The sequence below is a fragment of the Emys orbicularis genome, chromosome 4 (genome assembly GCF_028017835.1).
Source record: "Emys orbicularis isolate rEmyOrb1 chromosome 4, rEmyOrb1.hap1, whole genome shotgun sequence".
Classification (NCBI taxonomy): Eukaryota; Metazoa; Chordata; order Testudines; family Emydidae; genus Emys; species Emys orbicularis.
This window is the reverse complement of record NC_088686.1, coordinates 23,033,079-23,054,582: the sequence shown is the minus strand read 5'-3', so window position 1 is coordinate 23,054,582 and position 21,504 is coordinate 23,033,079. Positions and strand designations below refer to the sequence as shown.

At 40.2% G+C, this 21,504-nt stretch overlaps 1 protein-coding gene and 1 non-coding gene across 2 annotated transcripts; both read left to right on the top strand.

Annotated features, from left to right (window-relative positions):
* The first annotated feature begins 968 nt into the window (after positions 1–968).
* On the top strand, positions 969–1,042 carry TRNAI-AAU (transfer RNA isoleucine (anticodon AAU)). Its single transcript has one exon. It is a non-coding gene; the product is annotated as a tRNA-Ile (tRNA).
* Positions 1,043–2,333: 1,291 nt separating this feature from the next.
* On the top strand, positions 2,334–19,874 carry ZNF839 (zinc finger protein 839). The gene is made up of 8 exons (XM_065403667.1): positions 2,334–3,182; positions 4,997–5,929; positions 10,125–10,376; positions 11,204–11,296; positions 12,744–12,896; positions 14,790–14,930; positions 17,125–17,263; positions 18,489–19,874. Exons 1-8 carry the CDS (start codon positions 2,334–2,336, stop codon positions 19,499–19,501), a joined length of 3,573 nt encoding a protein of 1,190 aa, XP_065259739.1. The 3' UTR covers positions 19,502–19,874.
* Positions 19,875–21,504: the final 1,630 nt, after the last annotated feature.

The following is a 21,504-nucleotide window of genomic DNA, read 5'->3' as shown; positions in this document are numbered from 1 at the left end:
TTTTAGAAGTATATTAAGTATATAGTACTGTATAGATAGGTCCATATTTATTCAATACATTAAATATAGCAACAGTGATTAGACGTAACGTGAGTACTACCTCCTCTTTTCAGAGTCATATTTAGGTAGGTATGTTAAGCCTACAGTTGATCCTTACCACCTGTCATTCACTGTGAAACAACTAGCGGTAAAAGTGGTGTGGCTACAATCCAGTTAGAAGTTCATCAGCTTTGCCAGAGAACCTATAATATTAGGGGGGAAAAATAGTGGATTTGATGCATGTGCATTAAACAGAATTACTGGTTTACTAACTTGCACTCCCCCTGTTTGTGGTTCTTTTTCTTGTTTGATGGCCTACATAGCAATCTCAGCTGAAAACTGCAAGATTTGCTGCAGGACTGACCATCTATAAATAATACAAGTTTATTTTAACGTAAAATAAAGATACAATTTACAATAAACCCAAAAGTTATAGAAAGAAAATAATACGTGACTCATATTTTACCAATGCAATATTTGTTTAAAAAGCAGTATGTAAAATAAATGGGAATTAAAAATAAATAAATAATATTAAAATAAGTGGCAAAAGAAATATTTCGATTTAATGAAATAAAACTGGAGTCACTTTTAAAAAGCCATGCGTGGGGGTATAACTTACCAGCTATGAATCTAGCCTGAATGAATGAGACCTGTGGGCTGTTTGTACCTTAGGGTTGTTGCTCCTGCTTACTCATGGCCCCCAGTCTGAACCCTTTGAACGGGCTTGTATAATCGCTCAAATATGCTTATTGAACCTACAAGGTCTGGAGTCTGGACCCCGGACCCCGCTGTCGGGGCGGGAACTGAATACATTGTCTCGGGAACAGGCAATATTTACACGAGTGTACAGTAAACTAGAGGGGGAGAAATGGCAACAGTAGTTCCTGTGTTATTCTTATGGAGATCAGTGCAAACGCTTAATACGAAGTGGCCGGTTAGCTCAGTTGGTTAGAGCGTGGTGCTAATAACGCCAAGGTCGCGGGTTCGATCCCCGTACGGGCCACAACGCAATTTTTTCTTTTTTAATTTTTTTTATATTACATTGACTTTCCATTAATATGTTTTGATGGATAAAAACGCAAATTAACATGCTCATATTAAAATTAAAATGTTGTTATAAAATAATGACTGAGATTATTTTACTTTCAATCAGCTACCAAAAGGGTGAGGTTTAAACTGCCTCTCCATCAAGCTTTTTAAAAGATCTATAACCTTATAATGCAGCACCATAGTTTTTAAGGGGAACCTATGCCTGCATCTATCTGCACACTCATATTTGACTTTTCATGTTTTTGCTATAGCACATTACTTGGTGCAATACAAAATAATAGTTTTAAAAATATATATTCAGCAAAAGAGTAACAGCACAGCACATTTATGTGAGTTGAGAAGTAAATTGTAGATATAAAATAGTCCCTCCACAAATTTCAAATAGTCTCTTTATTTTTGCTTTAGAACGTTTAAAAGTAGAAAACTAGTCTCTCTTGATTCTCTTGAATAATTTTACGCTACTCTGAAAACTGGTTGTAAAAAATATTGTCATGCAGAGAAAACTGCCCTACTTCAAATTAAAAAAGTGAAGAAAACATTCCTAATGAAATGGTTAAAAGTCAGGGTAGACTCAGAGTGCTGCTCATTGAAAAAATTATGCATGTACCTAATCCCATAGATTTGAGGGTAAGCACGTGCACACATCTTTGCAGGATCAGAGCCAAAATGTTAAAACAGTGAGGTAATACCTTTGTGGGTAAAGTTGACTTGGCATTTCCATTAAAACCCCTTAATCGGGGGATTATATCTTGTGTGTTTCAGAAAACAGGCTGACATTTGGTTTGAATACAATTTACTTTACAAAAAAAAGGCTTGAGATCTTCCCCACCCCTTATTTTTACTTTTAAAAGCACTGTAATCAGTTTCAGATGCTTTTTGTCTATCCCATGGTGTATCAAATCTATCTATACAGACGTACTGACGCCCTATGAGTTGCACTGTTTTGAATTCTACTTGTGGGGTGTTGCACTGAATTGAATTGCACTGAACTATACTGTTGAATGAGTGTATACCGAATTCAACTGTATTACACTGAGCACCATCGCACAGGAAAACGCTTTCGAAAGTGTCTTGTCCCTCCTGGGCCCCAGTCCGTCCATATGACCACGCCCCTTCCATGATGACGTGTCCAGACCGCAGCGGCGGCCCCCATTGGCTCCCGCATTGCCGGTTCCTCTAGGTTCGCTCCGCACCTTTAAGACCTGGGGGCCGAATGCGTCTCCCGCCCCCCGACAGCTGCCAAGATGGCGGCTCCCGAGGATGGGGGCGGAGAGAGCGCGGCGGTGGTGGCATCGCCGCCGTCTCCTGCTGAGGAAGAGCCCCCCGGACCGGCCGCCGCCCGTGGGGCTCGCCACAGCGCGGCGGCCGGGGAGAGGGTTGGCCTGCTGGGACCTGGGTATCCCCCCGGGGCGGTCGCGGCCAGGGGTGACTTGCTGGGTCCGCTGGAGCCTGAGGAGGGCGGGGGCCTGCTGGCCCCCCTGGAGGCTGGATCCCCCACCGAGGAGGGATCGCAGGTGCTGGCGGTGACCGAGGAGTTGGCCCAGAGCCTGGCTGCCAGCTCCTCCGCCGTCGGCACTACCCTCTACCTGGAGCCGGGTGGGAGCCTGGTGCAGCGGGCTGAGCTGAGCGCGGAGGAGCAGCTGGTGGTGGCGACCGAGAACCAGGCAGTTGGGCTGCCTGGGAATTTGCCTGCGGAGAGGAGTCAGGCCGAGCCACTGGCTCAGCCTCCCGGCCATCAGGCCACAGCGACACCCCTGGCCCCCGAGGAGCTGCAGAGGGTCATCGAACAAGTGAGCAGGGCCCAGAAGCAGCCTCCACCGCCCCTTCTTCCCTCCTCTGGAGCTGGCATTGGATCCTTATTGTTGCCTCCTCCCCGAGCTGGGGGGTACTCGCTACCCCAGGAGATTGGCCTCATGCCCCCAGCATCAGGGTTCAGCAGATCCCCACAGGGCTGTAGCCTGACTGCTGCCTCCGGGTCCCAGCTGGTGACCAGTATCATGCACAATGCAGCACAGCAGTTGCAGAATGTGGCCCAGCAGGTTGCCCTTCAGCAGGGCAAAACTATCGGTACCACCAGGTGCCTTGTACACAAGGTAAACAAAGGGGAAGTCTTTGGAAAGCCAAGGGTCAAGTGAATGTGAAAGTGGTCTCCAATATAGAATTGGGCCTGGGCACTAGAATGTGCTGAACATTGAATAGTCATGGCCCGTTCTCAGTGATGAAACTGCTGAGTGCTATTGCACTAGTTTCACTGCTGACCCTAATTTCCTGATCAGTTTAACCTGCCTTGGAATTAGATTTCTCCAGTCTAATAGTTGGAACACTGGTGTTGGGAGCAGCTCAGTTTCTAACAAGGTAGAGCGTATACTGTTGAATGGAGGTGACAGGTGCTGGTCAGCGTGACCTATGTTCTAGTCTAGCAGAATTCATGTAATTCATGTTGTCCAACATGATTTGGAAGAACTACTTTACAGCGACTAGGCCAATGTAACCTGTCAGTCTAGCGTATCTAGCAAATGAGTGTTTGGGGTACTTAGTTTGTGCTAGCCCATTGATCTATGGGTGTTTTGTTTTTTTTATTACAGTGGCTGCCTGCTATACTTGAGATTTTAAAGCTGTTTCTGTTATAACTTTTGTTTTCATGCACTCTTTAACTTTCCCAATATTTTCGTTTTGGGCTAAGATTTTCCATGTTTGGTTCTTGCCCAACAGTAACTTTTTTTTTTTTTTTAAGTGAGTAATATCCGTTCAGCTGTGTTTGTATTATGGAAGACTGTTTTTAAAAACAGAAAAATCTCTGTTCACACTCTTGAACGGGTGTTGTTATAATAGAAACATTTGACGTTTGAAATTAGAAGTCTGGACTGAATTTAGACTGTCAGGTCTTTGGGGCAGGGACTACATTTTTTGTTTGTTTGTTTGTTCTGTCCTTTCATACAGTGCTTAGCACAGTGAGATCCTGGTCCATGATTAGAGTTTCTGGGCATCACTGTAATACAAATAATAATAATGAGCCTTTTCTTTGGGGATAGTATTTGCTTAATTGAGGGAGGGGGGAGAGGGATTATTTGCCAACTAGAAGCAATTAACTTGTAGACTTTCCTTTAAGTGGAGAGCTGTGCATTTAAGTCTTGATCTAGCAAAGCACTTAAGCATGTGTTTGCACAGCATCAGAGGGATTATTATTTGTGTGCTTGCACTTTGGCATGTGCTTAAGTGCTTTGATGGGTGGTTTGCAGCTAGAGAAATGGACACTTTTCAAGTAAGAGGCAATAGACAGGCTTTGACTCTTCCTCAGTCCCTTGCTAGCCCTGTGGTGTGATTTTTAAAAAACAAAACAATAAATAAATAGGGTGGGGAGAGGAGGACAGACAGAAGGTGATAGGCCAGAGGCCTGAGTTGCTTATATCATCTTAAGGATTTTTGAACTGTGCATTTATTAGGGTATAACTGTGGCCTAATACTTGGCCTGCAAAATTAATAGACAGTAGTTGTCCTGTGGGTGAGATGTGCTTATTCAGTTTACAAATTCACAGCATAGGTCTAGAGCTTGCAACTGAATCTGCACAGGTGACCCCTTATTGACTTCAACAGGGCTCTGCCCAACGGATCCATTTGCAGAAATTATTCTTTAGTTTTTGACAACTAAATTCATGGTTGATGGACATTAAAAATAAAACAGTGATATGATATACAAAGTAAACTGAAATTCCTTATCTGAGCAACAAATGCAACTGTGTGATAATTTAGTAGCTGGAAGGAAGGAAATATGTTCCTTGAGGGTTGTAAGAAAACTGGATGATGTATTAGTTTCTTTATGTTTCACTTTAAGGTCTTATACACAAAGATGTAAAATCTTGATAAATAATATTGTACTTTTACATTTTCAACTTTTTCCCCCCTAAAGCAATTAGAAGCCATTTGTGTTCAAGTGCAGCCGGGGCAGATGAAGGAAAATGAAAAGCCAGTGCCACCTGTTGCAGAAGTCCAGTCCAAAGCTATAACACCGAGTCAGCCAGTTGGTAGGAATTCTGGTCTGTCTAGACTTAATATTATTAATCCCCAGATTATTAGGATACAGCCTGTAACAGGAACTGAGCAGCAACAGTTTTTCTTGCATAGTTCTTCTGAGCCTCCAGTTCAGCTACTTGTGCAGAGACCTTTAGCCCCTGATGGACCAGTGTCAGTGAATAAGATTCCCACACACCAGGCACTGAATGGACAAAAAACTACATGTGCCACAGTGTCTGCTACAGAGTCTCGAAATGTTACTTTGGTGGCAGCCAGTTCAGCAAATACTCTTATCTCGAGCCTTGAGAAAAAGCAAAAAGAAGAACTGAAGCTAAAAAAATCTTTGAAAGTGAAGACTCGTTGTGGACGGATTTCGCGCCCTCCAAAATATAAAGCGAAAGATTATAAATTCATTAAAACAGAAGATTTGGCCGATGGTCATCAGTCTGATTCTGATGACTATGCCGAACTAAGCATAGAAGATGACGATGAGGGGAAAGCAAAGGGAATGGATGCATTATTCAATCCTTTGAATTATAACCTAAAGCCCAAAATGTTTAAATGTCAGACTTGTGAAAAATCCTACATAGGAAATGGAGGATTAGCACGACATTATAAACTTAATCCAGGTCATGGACAACTGGAGTCTACACAGCAAAAAGTCTCAATGAATAAAACTAATAGAAGTGTGTTTCTGGATATTTCTGGAGGAGCAGATGATCAAACTCTGAGTCTGACACTCTCGCAACCAATTGCTGTCACTTTAAATAATGAAAATTCACTAGTTATTGGTTTGGAAGAAACTGCTTCTTCACAGAGTGAGCAACAGGTAAAGTAGTAGTTTGCTTTCTGCATAATACGCAGTTTCATAAACAATATAAAGGCAATTTCACTCCAACCTTATTGCAATTTTAGAACCTTATTCTACACTAATTCAGATACTGAATTCCTATTGCTGGCAATGGGAATTCTTTACATAGATTGAAGGTAGTGGCCTATGTGCATGGCCAAAAGAGAATAGGAATGAATTAGGAAAAGTTGCAATCTGCTTGTCTGAAACTGCAATAAATATGTATGACCATTGGTTAAGTTTTAAAATAAACAACAAACGAACAAAAAAATTTAGTGACCTGCCGGGGGAGAATAAGATTTAGACTTTGTAACTAACCTCGCTTATTTCTCAGCATTGACATAAGGAAAAAACACTCTGCAGTTCATGTATATTTCATTTTAAAAGGCTTAAAAAACCCCAACCATCTTCTATATTCAGGAGTCAGTTTGACCCATCACTGAAATACAGCCTCTGCTGGGTTGAAACTCAGCTGTCCGTGGACAGCTATGCTATATAGTGTACTGTTGGAAGTGAAGCATAACTTCTGCAATTGAAACTATAGAGGGAAATCTAGGGTAGGTAGAATACAATTCCCTGCGTTAGAAAAATGTAAGTAGTTTCAGTTGGAGAGATTCCAAGAAACTGGTTTTAAACTGTCCATTTCATAGTAAAGTGCATTTGTCAATAGAAATGAATGGTCTTTGTGGCCTTCTTGCTGCAAAAGAAAGTCTCCAGTGTAAACAGTGGAGCTATAATTGTATCACAACTGCCTTTTTAGGAAGACTGTTCTTTTGGATGCGGCAATGTTATATTTGTTGCGTTTTTGTGAATGTGATGTTGCTTCCAGAAGTGTGAATGTGGGTAGCCTGAGACATGACATAAGGTTAGTAGATAATTACAAACAAAAAGCAGAGTTTTCTACAACTTGGGGAGGAAAAAGAACAGAAAGCTCCATGAAGTCAACTGGCTCATCATATAGATCTAATTTGCCTGTGCAGTATTTGTATATTGTGGTGATGGGGACTTAAGAAAAACCTAAAAGTGGTCTTTTGAATTTATTTTGCCATAAAATCTTTAGGACTGTTGATTGGCTGAATATAGTGCTACAGAAAATCTGAAATTTCTATCTGACAAATGAGAGCCACACAAAATTTCCTCTTGGTAACTGAATGACTTACTAGTCTATAAATCGACTTAATTATTGTGGCTGCTTGAGTCACCAGGCTAGATTTTGTCTCTGTCCTGCCAGATAGCTATATTGTTGGCCATAAGCCATTGTCAGTTATGATTGTTATCGAGAAACATTAAGAGGATTATCAGTACAGGTAGATTATGGAGGAAGAATAGCACCCGTGACCCACACTTCAAATTAAAAACTTCAGTCGCAGTTGAATGAGTTTGGTAATTTGCATCTAGTCTATAGGTAACACTGCACTAAATTTGGGAAGTCTGTGCAAAGAGGGGGGCTATTGTTGGAACGTAAGCAGGAGGTATTGAAGGTTAGGACTCAGATGCGTTCATAGAACTGAGAGGACACTTGAATTATTGTAACATTAATTACCATTTGAAGATATTTATAAACTGCCTGATCACATGAATCTTTAGGACATTCATTTTAATACCCTAGCTAGCTAGGGGAACAAAGTAGCTTTCAGTGAGAGATTCTTGGACTCTGTTTTGCCAACTTTTTTCTATGATAGCTTTGAGACTATTTTTGAAAATTTTATATTTTTGTAACCTCTTTTGGTGTAGTGAATATTGTATTCCTGCATATCCATTGTTTACTGTTGCTTAAATAGCTTGACTTTGTTTGTATTGAGACTACAACAACAGTTTTAAAAAATGATCTGGAAAAAGGGATGAACAGTGAAGTGGCAAAATTTGCAGATGATACAAAACTACTGAAGATAGTTAAGTCCAAAGCAGACTGCGAAGAGTTACAAAGGAATCTCACAAAACTGGGTGACTGGGCAACAAAATGGCAGATGAAATTCAATGTTGATAAATGCAAAGTAATGCACATTGTAAAACATAATTCCAACTATACATATAAAATGATGGGGTCTAAATTATCTGTTACCACTAATCTTGGAGTCATTGTGGGTAGTTCTCTGAAAACATCCACTCAATGTGCAGCGGCAGTCAAACAGAATGTTGGTAATCATTAAGAGAAGGATAAGATAAGAAGACAGAAAATATCATATTGCCTCTATATAAATCCATGGTATGCCCACATCTTGAATACTGCATGCAGATGTGGTCGCCCCATCTCAAAAAAGATATATTGGAATTGGAAAAGGCTCAGAAAAGGGCAACAAAAATGATTAGGGGTATGGAACAGCTTCCGTATGAGGAGAGATTAAAAAGACTGGGACTTCTCAGCTTGGAAAAGAGACAACTAAGGGGGGGGATATGATAGAGGTATATAAAATCATGACTGGTGTGGAGAAAGTAAATAAGGAAGTGTTATTTACTCTTCCCATAACACAAGAACTAGGGGTCACCAAATGAAATTAATAGGCAGCAGGTTTAAAACAAACAAAAGGAAGTATTTCTTCATACAACGCACAGTCAACCTGTGGAACTCTTTGCCAGAGGATGTCGCAAAGGCCAAGACTATAACAGGGTTCAAAAATGAATGTGATAAATTCATGGAGGATAGGTCCATCAGTGGTTATTAACCAGGATGGGCAGGGATGGTGTCCCTAGCTTCTGTTTGCCAGAAGCTGGGAATGGGTGACGGGATGGATCACCTGATGATTACCTGTTCTGTTCATTCCTTCTGGGGCACCTGAGATTGGCCACTGTCAGAAGACAGGATACTGGGCTAGATGGACCTTTGGTCTGACCCAATATGGCTGTTCTTACGTTCTTAGAAACAGGGAAACACAAAATTCAGGATAGCCTGAACTTGATGACTTCCTGGGCTCACTGCAGAACTGTTTATTTGACAGGATTTTGGGGGGAAAGCTGAAGGTATGTTTCTGGAATAGTGGATAGTTTCTTTGGTATTCTGGCTGGCTGAGTTAATTTGTTTCCTTCCATTTGATTGCTTAATGCTGCTGCTGCATTGAGTCTGTTATTCATATATGAACTTAATACTGCTAAGCATAGGCGCTGACTCTGTGGGTGCTCCGGGGTTGGAGCACCCATGGGGAAAAATTAGCGGGTGCTCCTCACCTACCAGCAGCCAAGCTCCCCCCTCCTCGCCTCCTTCCCCTCCCCGAGCGCACTCCGTTCCCGCTCCTCCTCCTCCCTTCCAGCGCTTCCTCCCCCCCCCACCCGCCGCCTAACAGCTGCTTGGTGCTTAGGACTTTCCGGAAGGGAGGGGAAATAGCGGGGACGTGGCGCGCTCGGGGGAGGAAGCGGAGAAGAGGTGCGGCGCGGACTTGGGGGAAGGGGGTGGAATGGGGGTGGGAAGGGAAAGGGTGGAATGGGGGCGGGGCAAGGATAGTGCAGGGGTGGGGTCGGGGTGGGGGTTCGAGCACCCACTGGGCAGAGGGGAAGTCGGCGCCTATGCTGCTGAGTGATCATTATGAAATTGTAAAACTAACCATCAAGGCAACTAGAGCTTTTTGTTTAGATCTATTATGCTATTTTTTAATCTAAATTAATAATATAAAACCATTTTATTTTCTCTCTTAAAATAAAAGATACCCTCTTTGAAGCAAGCAGCTCTTTGACAAGACCATAGGCTACTCTTGTTTATGATCAAATTCCCTTTGTTCTGTGTATTGTACTTAATTTAATGGATCAGCAGGAGAACTAATATTACAAATAGTGACAACAAATTACAGAAGCAGCTGTGTCCCTAGCCTCTTCCTGATTTAATCCTGCAAATATTCATGCAGCTGTACTTACTCATATCTAACAATACTGAAATTGCATAGTAAATGAAACTAACTTGAAGTTAAGAACATAATGGCCATACTGGTTCAGACCAATGGTCCATCTAGCCCAGTATCCTGTTTTCCAACAGTGGCCAATGCCAAGTGCTTCAGAGGGAATGAACAGAACAGGCAATCAAGTGATTGCCCTGTTGTCCATTCCCAGTTTCTGGCAAAGAGAGCTTAGGGATACTCAGAGCATTTGGTTGAATAATTTCGCTAAATATTTTAAACTGAGATTTTCTCAGCAGCATATTGAGGGAGGGAGAGTGTTTTAATGATTATTGTATATATTTTTTATAAAGACTGGTAAATCTGCAACAGACAGACCTTTGTTGGCAGCACAACAAAATGAGACTGGTTTAGTACATTGGGGACCTGGAATGCCAAATGGATCTGGAAGACCCAGACGACCTAAAAGACGCGGCCGACCGAGGATGACTGGAAGATCAATGTGTTCAGGAAGACTTAATAGACCTGGTCGGTCCCCTTCTAAGTCGCTTAGTAATGTGTCAACAGAACACATCATATTTAGAAGAAAAGCTGGACTAAAAGAGGTACGGTTCCCTTCTACAACTATTTCATATGTACCTTTTTTTCCCTGCCTGCTGCCAAAATCTGATAAATTTAATCAAAATGTAGTGAGGATGTGCTCTCCAAGGAGCTGCTGTATGTTTGACATATAGCTAGACATGTATGTGCATAAATGAGGAGGCCTGGGGGTTATTTAAATACCAAAGTGAAATTTTAAATAAGTTTTTAAGCAAAACATATAAATCAAGTTATTGGTAAAAGATATAGATTTTTTTAGAAACTGGTCCTGTGGATAATAGTTATTGGCCTCTTAGTAATTTGATGCACTCTTGGCTCTGTTTTGGGGAAAAATAATTAGTACTGCCACTGCTACTATGTGTGTCTATTAATATATAAAAATTATGTATAATAAAAAGGAGTCCATCTTTTTCTAAAAATATTTTTCTTACAATCTAAGTAATTGTCATATTTTTCTGAGCTTCCTGCACATTACTGTGGTTTGAGCTTATGGTTGTGCTTATTTGCTTAATTCATTAAGATCTACTTTTCTTTTCATATGAGTGCACAATTGTTACTGAGACTGATCATTAACTGCTTGTGTCGAAAGACTGGACCATACTCTTCTTAACTTTTCTGGTCAAATCTTTAAATTTAGATTTATTCTTAAAGCCACTTAATTTTATTGATCCTGTAAAGGAAAGTGAATTGGTCCTTACCACATGCCATTTCTTTGATAGTGACTATTGTGACCTATAATGGAGAACTGAGATTTTTTTACATTATGAATTAAGGGATGATTAGCATATATTGGCTTTCTCCCCCCTAAAGAAACTATTTTGGTCTTTACCAGCTAATCCAACAATGTGACAATGAAGACTTAATGGAGTTGGCTCTTCCCCGCCTGACAAAGCTTGTTACTGTGTATGAATTTCTACTGATGAAGGTGAGCTTTTCTCATCATGTACATATATTAAATTATTGGAGATTTTATCTTTCAGGTACACCATGAAAACTTCTCTGGGAATTAATCTTAGTTCGATGTTAGACATATGAAGGCTGAAGACATTTTAGAGTTCACCCTTGAGTCTCATGTAGTTGTTATACCAATAGAATAAAAACCAGCAGGATCTTATTAAGAGGGATAAGGCAAAGATGCCACATTTATTGTAAATATAATGATAAAGCAAAAGATAAAAGTAAACAACGTTGTTTGACTACTTATTCCTATCACTACTTATTCCTTATACACACACATATAGATAGATAGATAGATATAGATAGATTCATTCACACAATCATTCATTCAAGTTCTGTATAGGTGTTATAGTTACCAGCCTAGAAGTTGCTCATGCCAAGTTACTGGCCAGGTATCTTGGTCATGAGGATGGAGCCGAGTCTGTGTCAGATGCACCTGATGCTCCTGGAGGTTGGCAGCAGAACCAAAGACTCAAAGTCATCAGTCTTTAGAGTCCATTCTTTTATAGGAATTAATTCCTATGTTAGTCTATGGGAGCTGTTTCATCCTGCTGTTGCTGACTCAATCAGCAGATGGGACACATTCCTGTCCAAAGTGGCACATTCCTGGTGGCTCCACACTGTCCAAAGTTTGTGTTTCTCATCCTTCCAGGTGATGGGGTGGATCCCAGTTTACCCTCCGGGGGTTTTCTGGTCATCCACTAGACACATTCTTCGGCCGATGGATACTTCCTTTCTAGGCTGGCACCTCCCTAACCATCCATGTATATCAAGCATTCATCAGCATACATTCCATACCTTAACCATATTTTAATTTACTGTCTCCACCACTTTCAGAGTGTGTGCTAATTCATTTGAGACTCCCGGCCCTTTAATCACAGAGGGTGGGGGTCTGTCCTAGGAGCCATCGAATGAAGTGAAAGTCACTTAACAGCTTATAGTGTTTGTTTACATTGTATCAATTACTTCAAGAACAAAGTCAATTAACTTGTTTGTAAGTTTTACATAGTAGTAAAATATCTTTCACAGGATAGATATAATCAATGGTTTCTACAGACAGTAGCTTGCAAGTTTTAACAGAAGACCCAAGAGATTTTTGTACTTGGTGAAACTGTTGGATTTTAAAGTGTGGGGGCCAAATTATGAGGGGGTCACTGTCTCTTGGGGGAATCACTGTTAGTACCTTCTTTAATATCCCTACTTAGTCAAAGGTTGATAGTTTGCCAGATTATACTTTTAATTTTTGCTGCCTGCTTCATCAGTGTTATTTCTGAAGATTCCACAGTCCTTTCTTTTCTGGACTGATTGGTAAGATTAATAAAATGAGGATTGAAAAAAGTGCTAGGCAAAACAAATCTATATGTTGCTGATTGGATTAGATTTCATATTTAATATTCTTGCTTATTTCCATTTAGGTTGAAAAAGGTTACCCAGCAAAAGCCTTTTTTCCAGATGTTTATAGAGAATTTGAAGAGTTACATAATATGGTAAAGAAAATGTCTCAAGACCATTTCAGTAATTCTGATTTTCTGAGTTATCAGCAGCCTGTGGAAATAAAAGATCCCAAGGTAAGAGGACACATTTTGGAGGGCGGTTCTTTGGGAATGTTCAGCAATGTTTTTCTCTCTTGCTAAGCATTATATAGCATAAGTGAACAGAAAAACAACTTCCTAGTAAGAGAAAATGGAGATAAAGTGTAAACTGAAGAACACATACCAAAAGATTAAAAAATATTTATCTTTTGGAATTTGATTAGTAATAGAAAATATTTGATTAAACCACAGCCTTAGTTGATAGCTGACTACAAAATGCAAATCAAAACCCCAGGTGCTTAGTATAGTGTGAAGCTATGCTTTGCTGCCCAGGGGTACTTTGGTGACTCAACATAATCTCTGATGGACAGTAGCATTAACATAATCCCATCCCATGTTTGGCTAGAAAGGAAGTGGCCACCACATGAGGACCTTGGGGATGAGCTAAAATAAGTGGTATTTGAGGATCTGACAGAGATGCAAAGAGCCCCCTGCAGACAAATCCATTATATTTGCCAAAGTTTATTTTCTAGTAAACATTACAGTTTAAAGATACCCTATAATTGAACCATTTGAAAATGTATTTATTTTTAATATTTCAATGAAAGTATAAATTCAGCAAGCTCATTAACAGAACATAATCAAACTGAGGCATGTAACACAACAAAGATTAGTTCTTTAATAGCTTTTTCAGTTTTTAATGCTTGTTTGTGCAGATCATAATACAAATTTGGTATAAAGAGTTCAATTTTTCCAGACACTACTCCACTTCTTAGCATTGGGTGAGAGAGACCGTTATATTGGAATCTCTCACATCTCTTACAGTTCCTGATGCTTGGGATGAAATGACTCTCTCCAAGTAATGGTGTATCACTGTCGAATTTTCAGTAGTGAATAACACAATATTTTGTACATATTACTGCTAGCAAAACGTTTAAAGTGCAAACAACATGATCAGTATTTAACAAGGCACAAAAGACAGTCTCTGCTCCAAAGATCTTAATTTGAGTGAGATGGAGAGAAGACAGGACAAACTGGAAAATCCAGGGGAGGAAGGGAAGAGAGGAAATTGTATTTCACAGATAGAGTAATCCTAGGTAAAAATGAAATACAATATGCAGTTTTGGCACTGGCTAATCGAATATTTTGTTTTTCAGAATAAATCATGGCAGAATCATAATATATACCAAAAGTTTGCCTTGTTTTACTATTACATGTGTTCATCTGACTTTATCTTGTGTAACTGCTCAATCATGATGTTTCCTCTATGGAGAAATGAAATTGCACCAGTTTAAAGGGACACTGTCAAGGTTGGTAGGCCCAAAATTCGACCTACCTTTTTTTTGCTTCTCTTTGCAAAGTCCATGTATAATTCTTTGATTTTTTTTTAACACATGCTGTAATGTGCTTATTTAAAAAAAAAAAAAAAAGTCCAGCATTCATGAGAAACCCTATACTAACAAACCAATGCGTGCACAAAATAGAGCAAAAATTGGTAAGAGAATGTGTACTGAGTCTGAAGATACAAAAGGATTTAAAAAAAAAAAAAAAGAGAGACTGGGAGAACTTCAAGTCATGAACAACCTTTATAGTGTCCTTTGTTAAACTCTGCTGTACAGTAACTTACTCTGGACCTGTGCGCCATATCCCCTACATTCCTAGTTCTTGCTCTAAGCTTGATTTCTTTTCTTGATTTTTACTTTTAGCTATTATATAGGAGATGCTTAATTTGAATGGAGGCTAATTGTAGAAGTTATTGTAGTCTAAAATAGCTTGAGAAGCTGTATATATGTTGTGACTGATAGAGTGGACCCCAGTGTTGAATGTCTTTCTAGATCAGTTTTAGAAACATATTTGACTATATAAATATTGAAAATTTGGTGTAGGAGAAACCACACTTATATTCTGTTATCCCTAATTATTTTATAGGTTGCTGAATCACTAGGAATTACAGAGAAGCTTCTTGGAAAACAAAAGATAAAAGCTATAGACTCTTCCACACAATGTGTAATTAAAACAGTTGGTGAGCAGATGTTTACAGAGATATCAGGGAAAAAACGAGCAAACGAGGTACAGAATAATTGTGAATTTAATATATAAACAAGTTAAAGCTGCTTAAAACATGGTAATATAATTTATTTCTTGAATATTCACAACTGTGTTACCTGACTTCTATTAAAGTGATGTTTCCAGATGTAACAGTTTTCTGAATCAGTAACAATGAAATATCTTATTGGAGGGTATTTCTTTAAGATATCAAAATTAGCTAGTTAAAGAGCTTTGCTTTTCAGTGTGTTTGCCCTCACTCCCTCATTAAGGATGTGCTACTCCAGGGGACTGGATTCAGCTGCCCCCCTCCCCCACCCTCCTGCCCAGCTTCATCTGTGGGACTCGGGGAGTGGGCTTCAGCCCCCTCCCTGCTCTGGTGTTGGGCTCTGGGCTTCAGCCCCCTCCTCCACTGTACCCATGGGGCTCTGGCTCTGGGCTTCAGCCCAGGGCAGTGGTACTTCAGCATGGCTGGCCTTACCTGGAGTTGTGGTCAAGAGGAGGAGTGGAATGAACCTGGGGTGCGAGGCTGTGGAAGGGAGCTTGGGGCAATGGGGGGAAGTAGGGGGATGCAGCAAGGTCTGGGGGCGGTGGGGGGCCAGGAGGCTCCATGGGGGGGGCAGGGAAGGCAGCAAAAAACCCTACATAAATAAATTGCAATGATTTGGACATGTATGTGTATATTTATTTGTTTTTCCTAAAGTTTATTAAGTATTTTAGGAAAATTTGTCAGAGCGGCCACCAGCAAGAGTTCATGGGCGCACTCTGAAGCCACCAAACATTTTGTTGAGAACCCCTGGTCTAAAGTGGGATCTGGCAGGCTGACATGAAGTATCATGCTATTGGAAGAGAACAGTAGCTTGTGTTGAAAAAGGTGGACTGGCCAGCATGCAAATTTAAGTAATGGGGGAGAAGTGAGTGCTGCAGTTAATTAGGTGGCTAACAGTGGTGAGTGAAACCAGCCCATTTGTTTCTGAGAGGATCAGATTAGCATATTTAATCTGTTACCTGTGGCTATAGCAGTGAGCAGATAGATAGTTTCCTCTCCTCTGATGGCAGCCTCAATTCAGGCTTGGTCTATTCTATACCAGAGTTAGGCTGATGTAAGGCAGCTTATGTCGATCTAATTATGTCAGTTTCTACACTAGAATGCTGCTTCCACCCAAGTAAGTGGCCTGCTACACCAACATAACAGCTCCACCTCATGAGAGGTGTAGCACTTCTGTTGGTGTAGTTAGGGTCAGTGTCCATGCAGATGCTGTTACTTACATCACCTCTTGGCTGTCATTCTGTCAGCAGCACCTGCTTATAACTTGAAGCTGTGAAATTGATAAGAATGTCAGTTTCACTGCTGGTAATCTTGGGTTTGTGAAATTGAGCCTGGCCAATTTCTTGTCTCCATCTGTGAGCCTTGCCCAGTGCTGAGCCCCCGGGTTCTCAGAGCACCACAGCTCTGAGTCAGAGACAATAACAGCTGTGAAATAGACAATGTCAATTTCACTGCTAGTAGGCTCCATGCTGTGAAACTGAACCAGTTGGACTCGCAGCTGGGGCTGTTACCCTGAGGCCGGGGCTCCAGCTGTGAGCCCCAGTGGCTGTCAGTGTGCCATGTTTGGCTGTCAGTGCCCCGCAATGCCCCACTGTAGTCGATGCAAGCGCTCCTGGTGAGGATGTGCTCCACTGGCAGAAGGAGGGCAATTTGGACACCAACAGCCGACTGAATTACCCTGGTGGCCCGTAGGTCGACCTAAATTAAGTCGACCTAATTTTGTAGTGTAGATGAGCCCTCAGAGCTGCCTTTAGAGAGGAATGATGGCAACATCTTCCCTTTTTTCTGCCTGTGCTTAAACTTGTGACCTTGTCAGCCTTCCCACCCCCACTCTCACTTCTCATGGCAGGGAGTTCACTGCCCTTTACTGAAGCTGGAGTGGGGAGGGAGGAGAGATTTTCTTCTATAGTAGGTATTCCTTGTGTGAGCTGTGTCAGATCTTATTAGTGAGACTTCTCTCAGACCCATCCCTCAAATTGTGAAGCAATTCTTGTAAAACAAGAAAACATCTTTTAAAAAGTTCTAGATTGTGTTTAGAATTTTTTTAAGGGCCCCCTAGCTTTGAAAAGCTGTTGTAGGTGGGAGTAATGTTATACTTAGTACTGGAAAAGATCACAAATTGTCTGTTTCTGCAAGTGATCTAAAACCTACTAGTTTTTGTATTGACAGAGTTCATATGAAGAACTGTTGCCATCAGCTAAAAGGACCAGAGTAGAAGGCATATTGGAGAATGTGAAAAATGTTTATGGTAGCCAAAATGGAGAAGAGGAAAAGAGCTGGAACTTGTCTACACTGACTACAAAAGACGGTAACATTTAACTTCTAACTTACCAACTCTGTTCTGTTTTGGTGCAGTTCAGTTAATTCCATTATCTTGTGTTGTCTCTAAAGATGTCATGACCATGCCTTCAACTTAGTCTTGCACTTGTTTCTGTAGGTCCTTAAATGATAGTTTAGCTGAGAAGTCTGAGTTAAGAATATTATTTATATTATCACAGTGTCTAGGAGCCCCTATCATGGACTAAGACCCCATTGTACTAGGGACTGTACAAACACAGAAAAGACAGAACGTGGGGCTGGTCAGAGTGTAGATAAAATCAGTGTAAGAACTACACCTTTTTATCCTCTCTCTTTATATAGCTGTTCTTTTGCCACTAGTACAAGCTTCTGTGCTTTTGCTCATTTTTGCCCCTTCTTCCCTTTCACTTTTTTAGATATTCCTTTTTCCTCCTTTAAAGTATCCCTTACAAGACCACATTCCTCTTATTTCATTTACAAGAGGATTTTCTGCTGTACTTCCATTTATTTAAAAAGTCAATAAAGTTAAACAGTATCTGATTCATTAGCACCTCCACTAAGGTTTGTGCTAGTTTAAGGTGCAGCTCCACTTTAAAACCTGACCATATAAAAATGGCACTTTCTTACCTGACAGGTCTCCTATGTAGTCAATATCTTAATGACAAAAACAAGTTTTGACTCTTGTTAACCATGAAGAGGAAACAGCTAAAATTGAATGAGTTGGCATATCAGTGTTTGTTACTGAGTTTGATTTTTTACTAAGGTCCAATCGACAATACCAGTGAAAACCTACTAAAGGTAACAAAGTTGCACAGGTGCCAGAAGGGGCATAATTTGGCCTGCTGTTGCATCTCTTATTACTAGTGACATGCATGATGGAAAGAACCCAGCATATCTTTGATCCTGTTTTCAGGATTGTGACTCAAAAACCCGTCACCACCCTTTTTTATAAACTAAAGTCATTTGATATGGAGCCATTGGGAGAATAAATACGGAACCTACTGGAACTACTTCTAGAGCCTGAGTAGAAGTATACTTCTGACTCTTTAGAAAAGTATAATTTTTGTACCATTATTCATAGGGCAATAGCATAATTCTGTTCTAAGAATCCAATGCTACTTGATGGAGGGAAAACTAGATAAAATCTTAGAAAGATGCTTGTAGAAAATTACTTTTGAGAGTTCAAAATCATATTATTGTACAACATGCTGTAACATTTTTTCCCAACTGTTCAGGTTTTAATCCACTAAATGGGATGGTTGTGTTCTCCGAAGACAGAGGTATTACTCCTTGCATAACTGGAAGTGCAAAGCATACTGGGGAGCAACACAAATCACTTGATTTAGAAGCTAGAACTAACTCTGAAAATTCAGATATCCTTCAGTCCATGAAAATGAGAATGGAATGCTCTCAACTCATAAGTATACAGGGACCAGATAGTACAAGTAACACATCTCCACCATGTACTGAAGCATTGTTGCATGCTGAGGCAGATAGCTCACCAGAAGAATTTGTTCAAGCACACTTTGTAAATGAGAACACAGCAGGTAGACTGACAAGTTCTGAATTTTGTAGCTCCATGGTATCAGAAGATGTGATTGATAATCAGAGTACCAACTTGTCAATGAATGAAGAAACTGATCATAATGGAAAATATCAGAAACTTCAGCAAGATGAAGAAAACCAGAGTTACACTATTACCAGTGAACAGTCTGAACAACTTAATGATGCTGATATTGCTGATCAGATGCAGCAGCTTGAAAAAGTCTTTTCAACAAGCACTGTGCCAGTAGACCATTCATACAAGACTCAAACTGACCCACATCAGAATCCTGTACAGGAAACCTCCATATCCACTCGGGAGAATCTTGAAAGTCCAATTAAAAACTTGACTGAATTCTCTTGTGGGCTAGAGGAACATCATGCTGGACAACATGAGCTAGAGAATGCAGTTACTGTAGGTGAAACTGTAGCCTTTGAGATTGCTGATGAGAGCCATGAATTCTTGTCTCAGGGACACGAACAGATCTTTATTCAGACTGCAGATGGGCTTATTCTATCTCATCCAGGTACTGCTGTTCTGTCTCAAGCAGAAGGCATTGTGATTGTAACTAATGCTGATGGTACTACAATGCACATTCGCACCCCCGAGGGGGTTCCTTTGGAAACTGTGGAAGCACTACTGGCGATGGAAGCAGATGGCCAAAGTGAAGATATTTTGCTCTCGCAAAGTGAAGTGGAGCCATAAATATAAAAACCTGTTTTATTTATACATGCTTTCTTCTGGAAAAGACTGATCATATCAAATGTATATTTTTCTAATGTGAATATTGAAATTAACTTATTTGTAAACATTTCTATGACCTGTACTTTTTTATAACTTATGTTTATATTAGCAGTATTGCAACCAAAAATTCTAAGGAATGACTTTTGATTCAACTTGTGCTCTTAATTGAGTGTATGTGAGGGGATGTGTGTGGATACCTGTCAACCCTAGTTTTGATGCACTATTACCTTTTTTTATTATATTAGTTTTACTCTTTGGCCAACAGAAATGCAATATAATGTGTTGCACTGCCTGTTGTCAGTGCTATGCTGTATACTGGCAACCTGTATATGGGCAAAATAAAAACATTAAAAGGAGCTGTATTTTCTATATATTGGAGGTTTTATCTTACCTGTATTAGAGTGTTTTATCTTAATTGCAGCTAGTTGAATATTCAAGTTATTTTATTAGTGCACATGACTTGTCACACAAATGTATAACTGGAAAAATAAGTTATTAGCATTTCAGTATTCCAAGTAAACTTTCATTTTTCAAAAATGATACTGAGAAAAGTGACAGTATAAACTCCCAGATCACAACACAGATCAGCATGGGCTACTATCTACTCTTGACTTCTGCAAGATAGCATGCAAAGATACCAGTCCTGTAGAACCCCAAAGCATTATCTGATTCCTACTAGCATTCTGAAGAGTATCTGACCAGGTTTGTTTAAGATGCAAGGTAAAGTCAAACAGTGCTGATGCTGTATGACAACCAATTGTGAGATGCTTATCTGAACATTAATCTGCATTTTTTTTATACGATAGCAAGTGTTTTTTCTTAAATTCCTTCCTCTCACAGGCTCCTCTCCATCTCTGATAGAGCTTTGTCTAAGACCCCATCTTTTTGGCCAAGCAGAAGCACCATCTTTCAGAGCCTGTCACTATTAAGTAAGCTTTGCTCTTGCTAATAACAAAGCAGACCTCTACCCTTAGATCAGCCCAGTCTTCTTCATATTTTAAAAAGTTTTTCTCATAGACATAGCACTGAGTTTTAACCTCTTATCTAAGCAAGGTAAGGGAGAAGCTAGCAAAAAAAAGTTTCTGCTGCCCGTTAGCTGCTAGTATCTTCGATCTCACTGGTAGGCTTCAGAACATAACATGGTACTGACACACCATTAAATTGAATGCTCTGGTGGATGACCACCACCTGTCTAGACAATAGAAGTACATTCATACTCATCCTGATTAGTATCGTTGATACTGTTGATCACCCAAATAAGCCTGTCTGCTCTAAAAAGCTGCATAGGTGACCACAACCATCCTTAAATGGCTCATGACATTCCTCTTTTTTCTGACCTCAGAAGGTCACAATGGGTAATTGTTCCTCCACCTCTAAAGCCTGCAAGACTCTGTCCTCCTAAGTTTCTCAACATCTGTATGAGGTTGGGTGAGAGTTATTGAGAACAGGGAAGTACCTGCAATATGCAGATGACCTCTCCTTCAGTCCAGTCTAAGCAGCACTGTCTTTCTCAATACAGAGGCAGCAAAATCACCTGAATGAAGAGCATCAGGCTAAAGCTGTATCCAATTAAGATAGAGATTACAATAAGATGGAAGTGCTCTGAAGAACTTGCCTCTTCTATAACATCATTCAGTTTGTTGGATTAGCCTGCAGTTTTGGGCTCTGTTTTGGATGCCCACCATGGCAAACAATGGTCACTTCATTTATGATTGTCCAGAAAATTAGGCTATGACCTATGAGATGTAAGCCTGGACACTAATTATGTATTTATGACTTTGATTCTTGCAAGTTAAGACTGAAACATACCTCAAAGAAGCCCCAATTACTACAGAATGCAGTATCCTATTAACCTGGGTCACCATGAAAAGTTCTCCCCCTGTGCTGTGCTCTGTATTGACTCCCCATTGAAAAGTATCTAGTTTGAGGACTTTGAGTGTCAAGACTTCATGTGGTTAGGACTG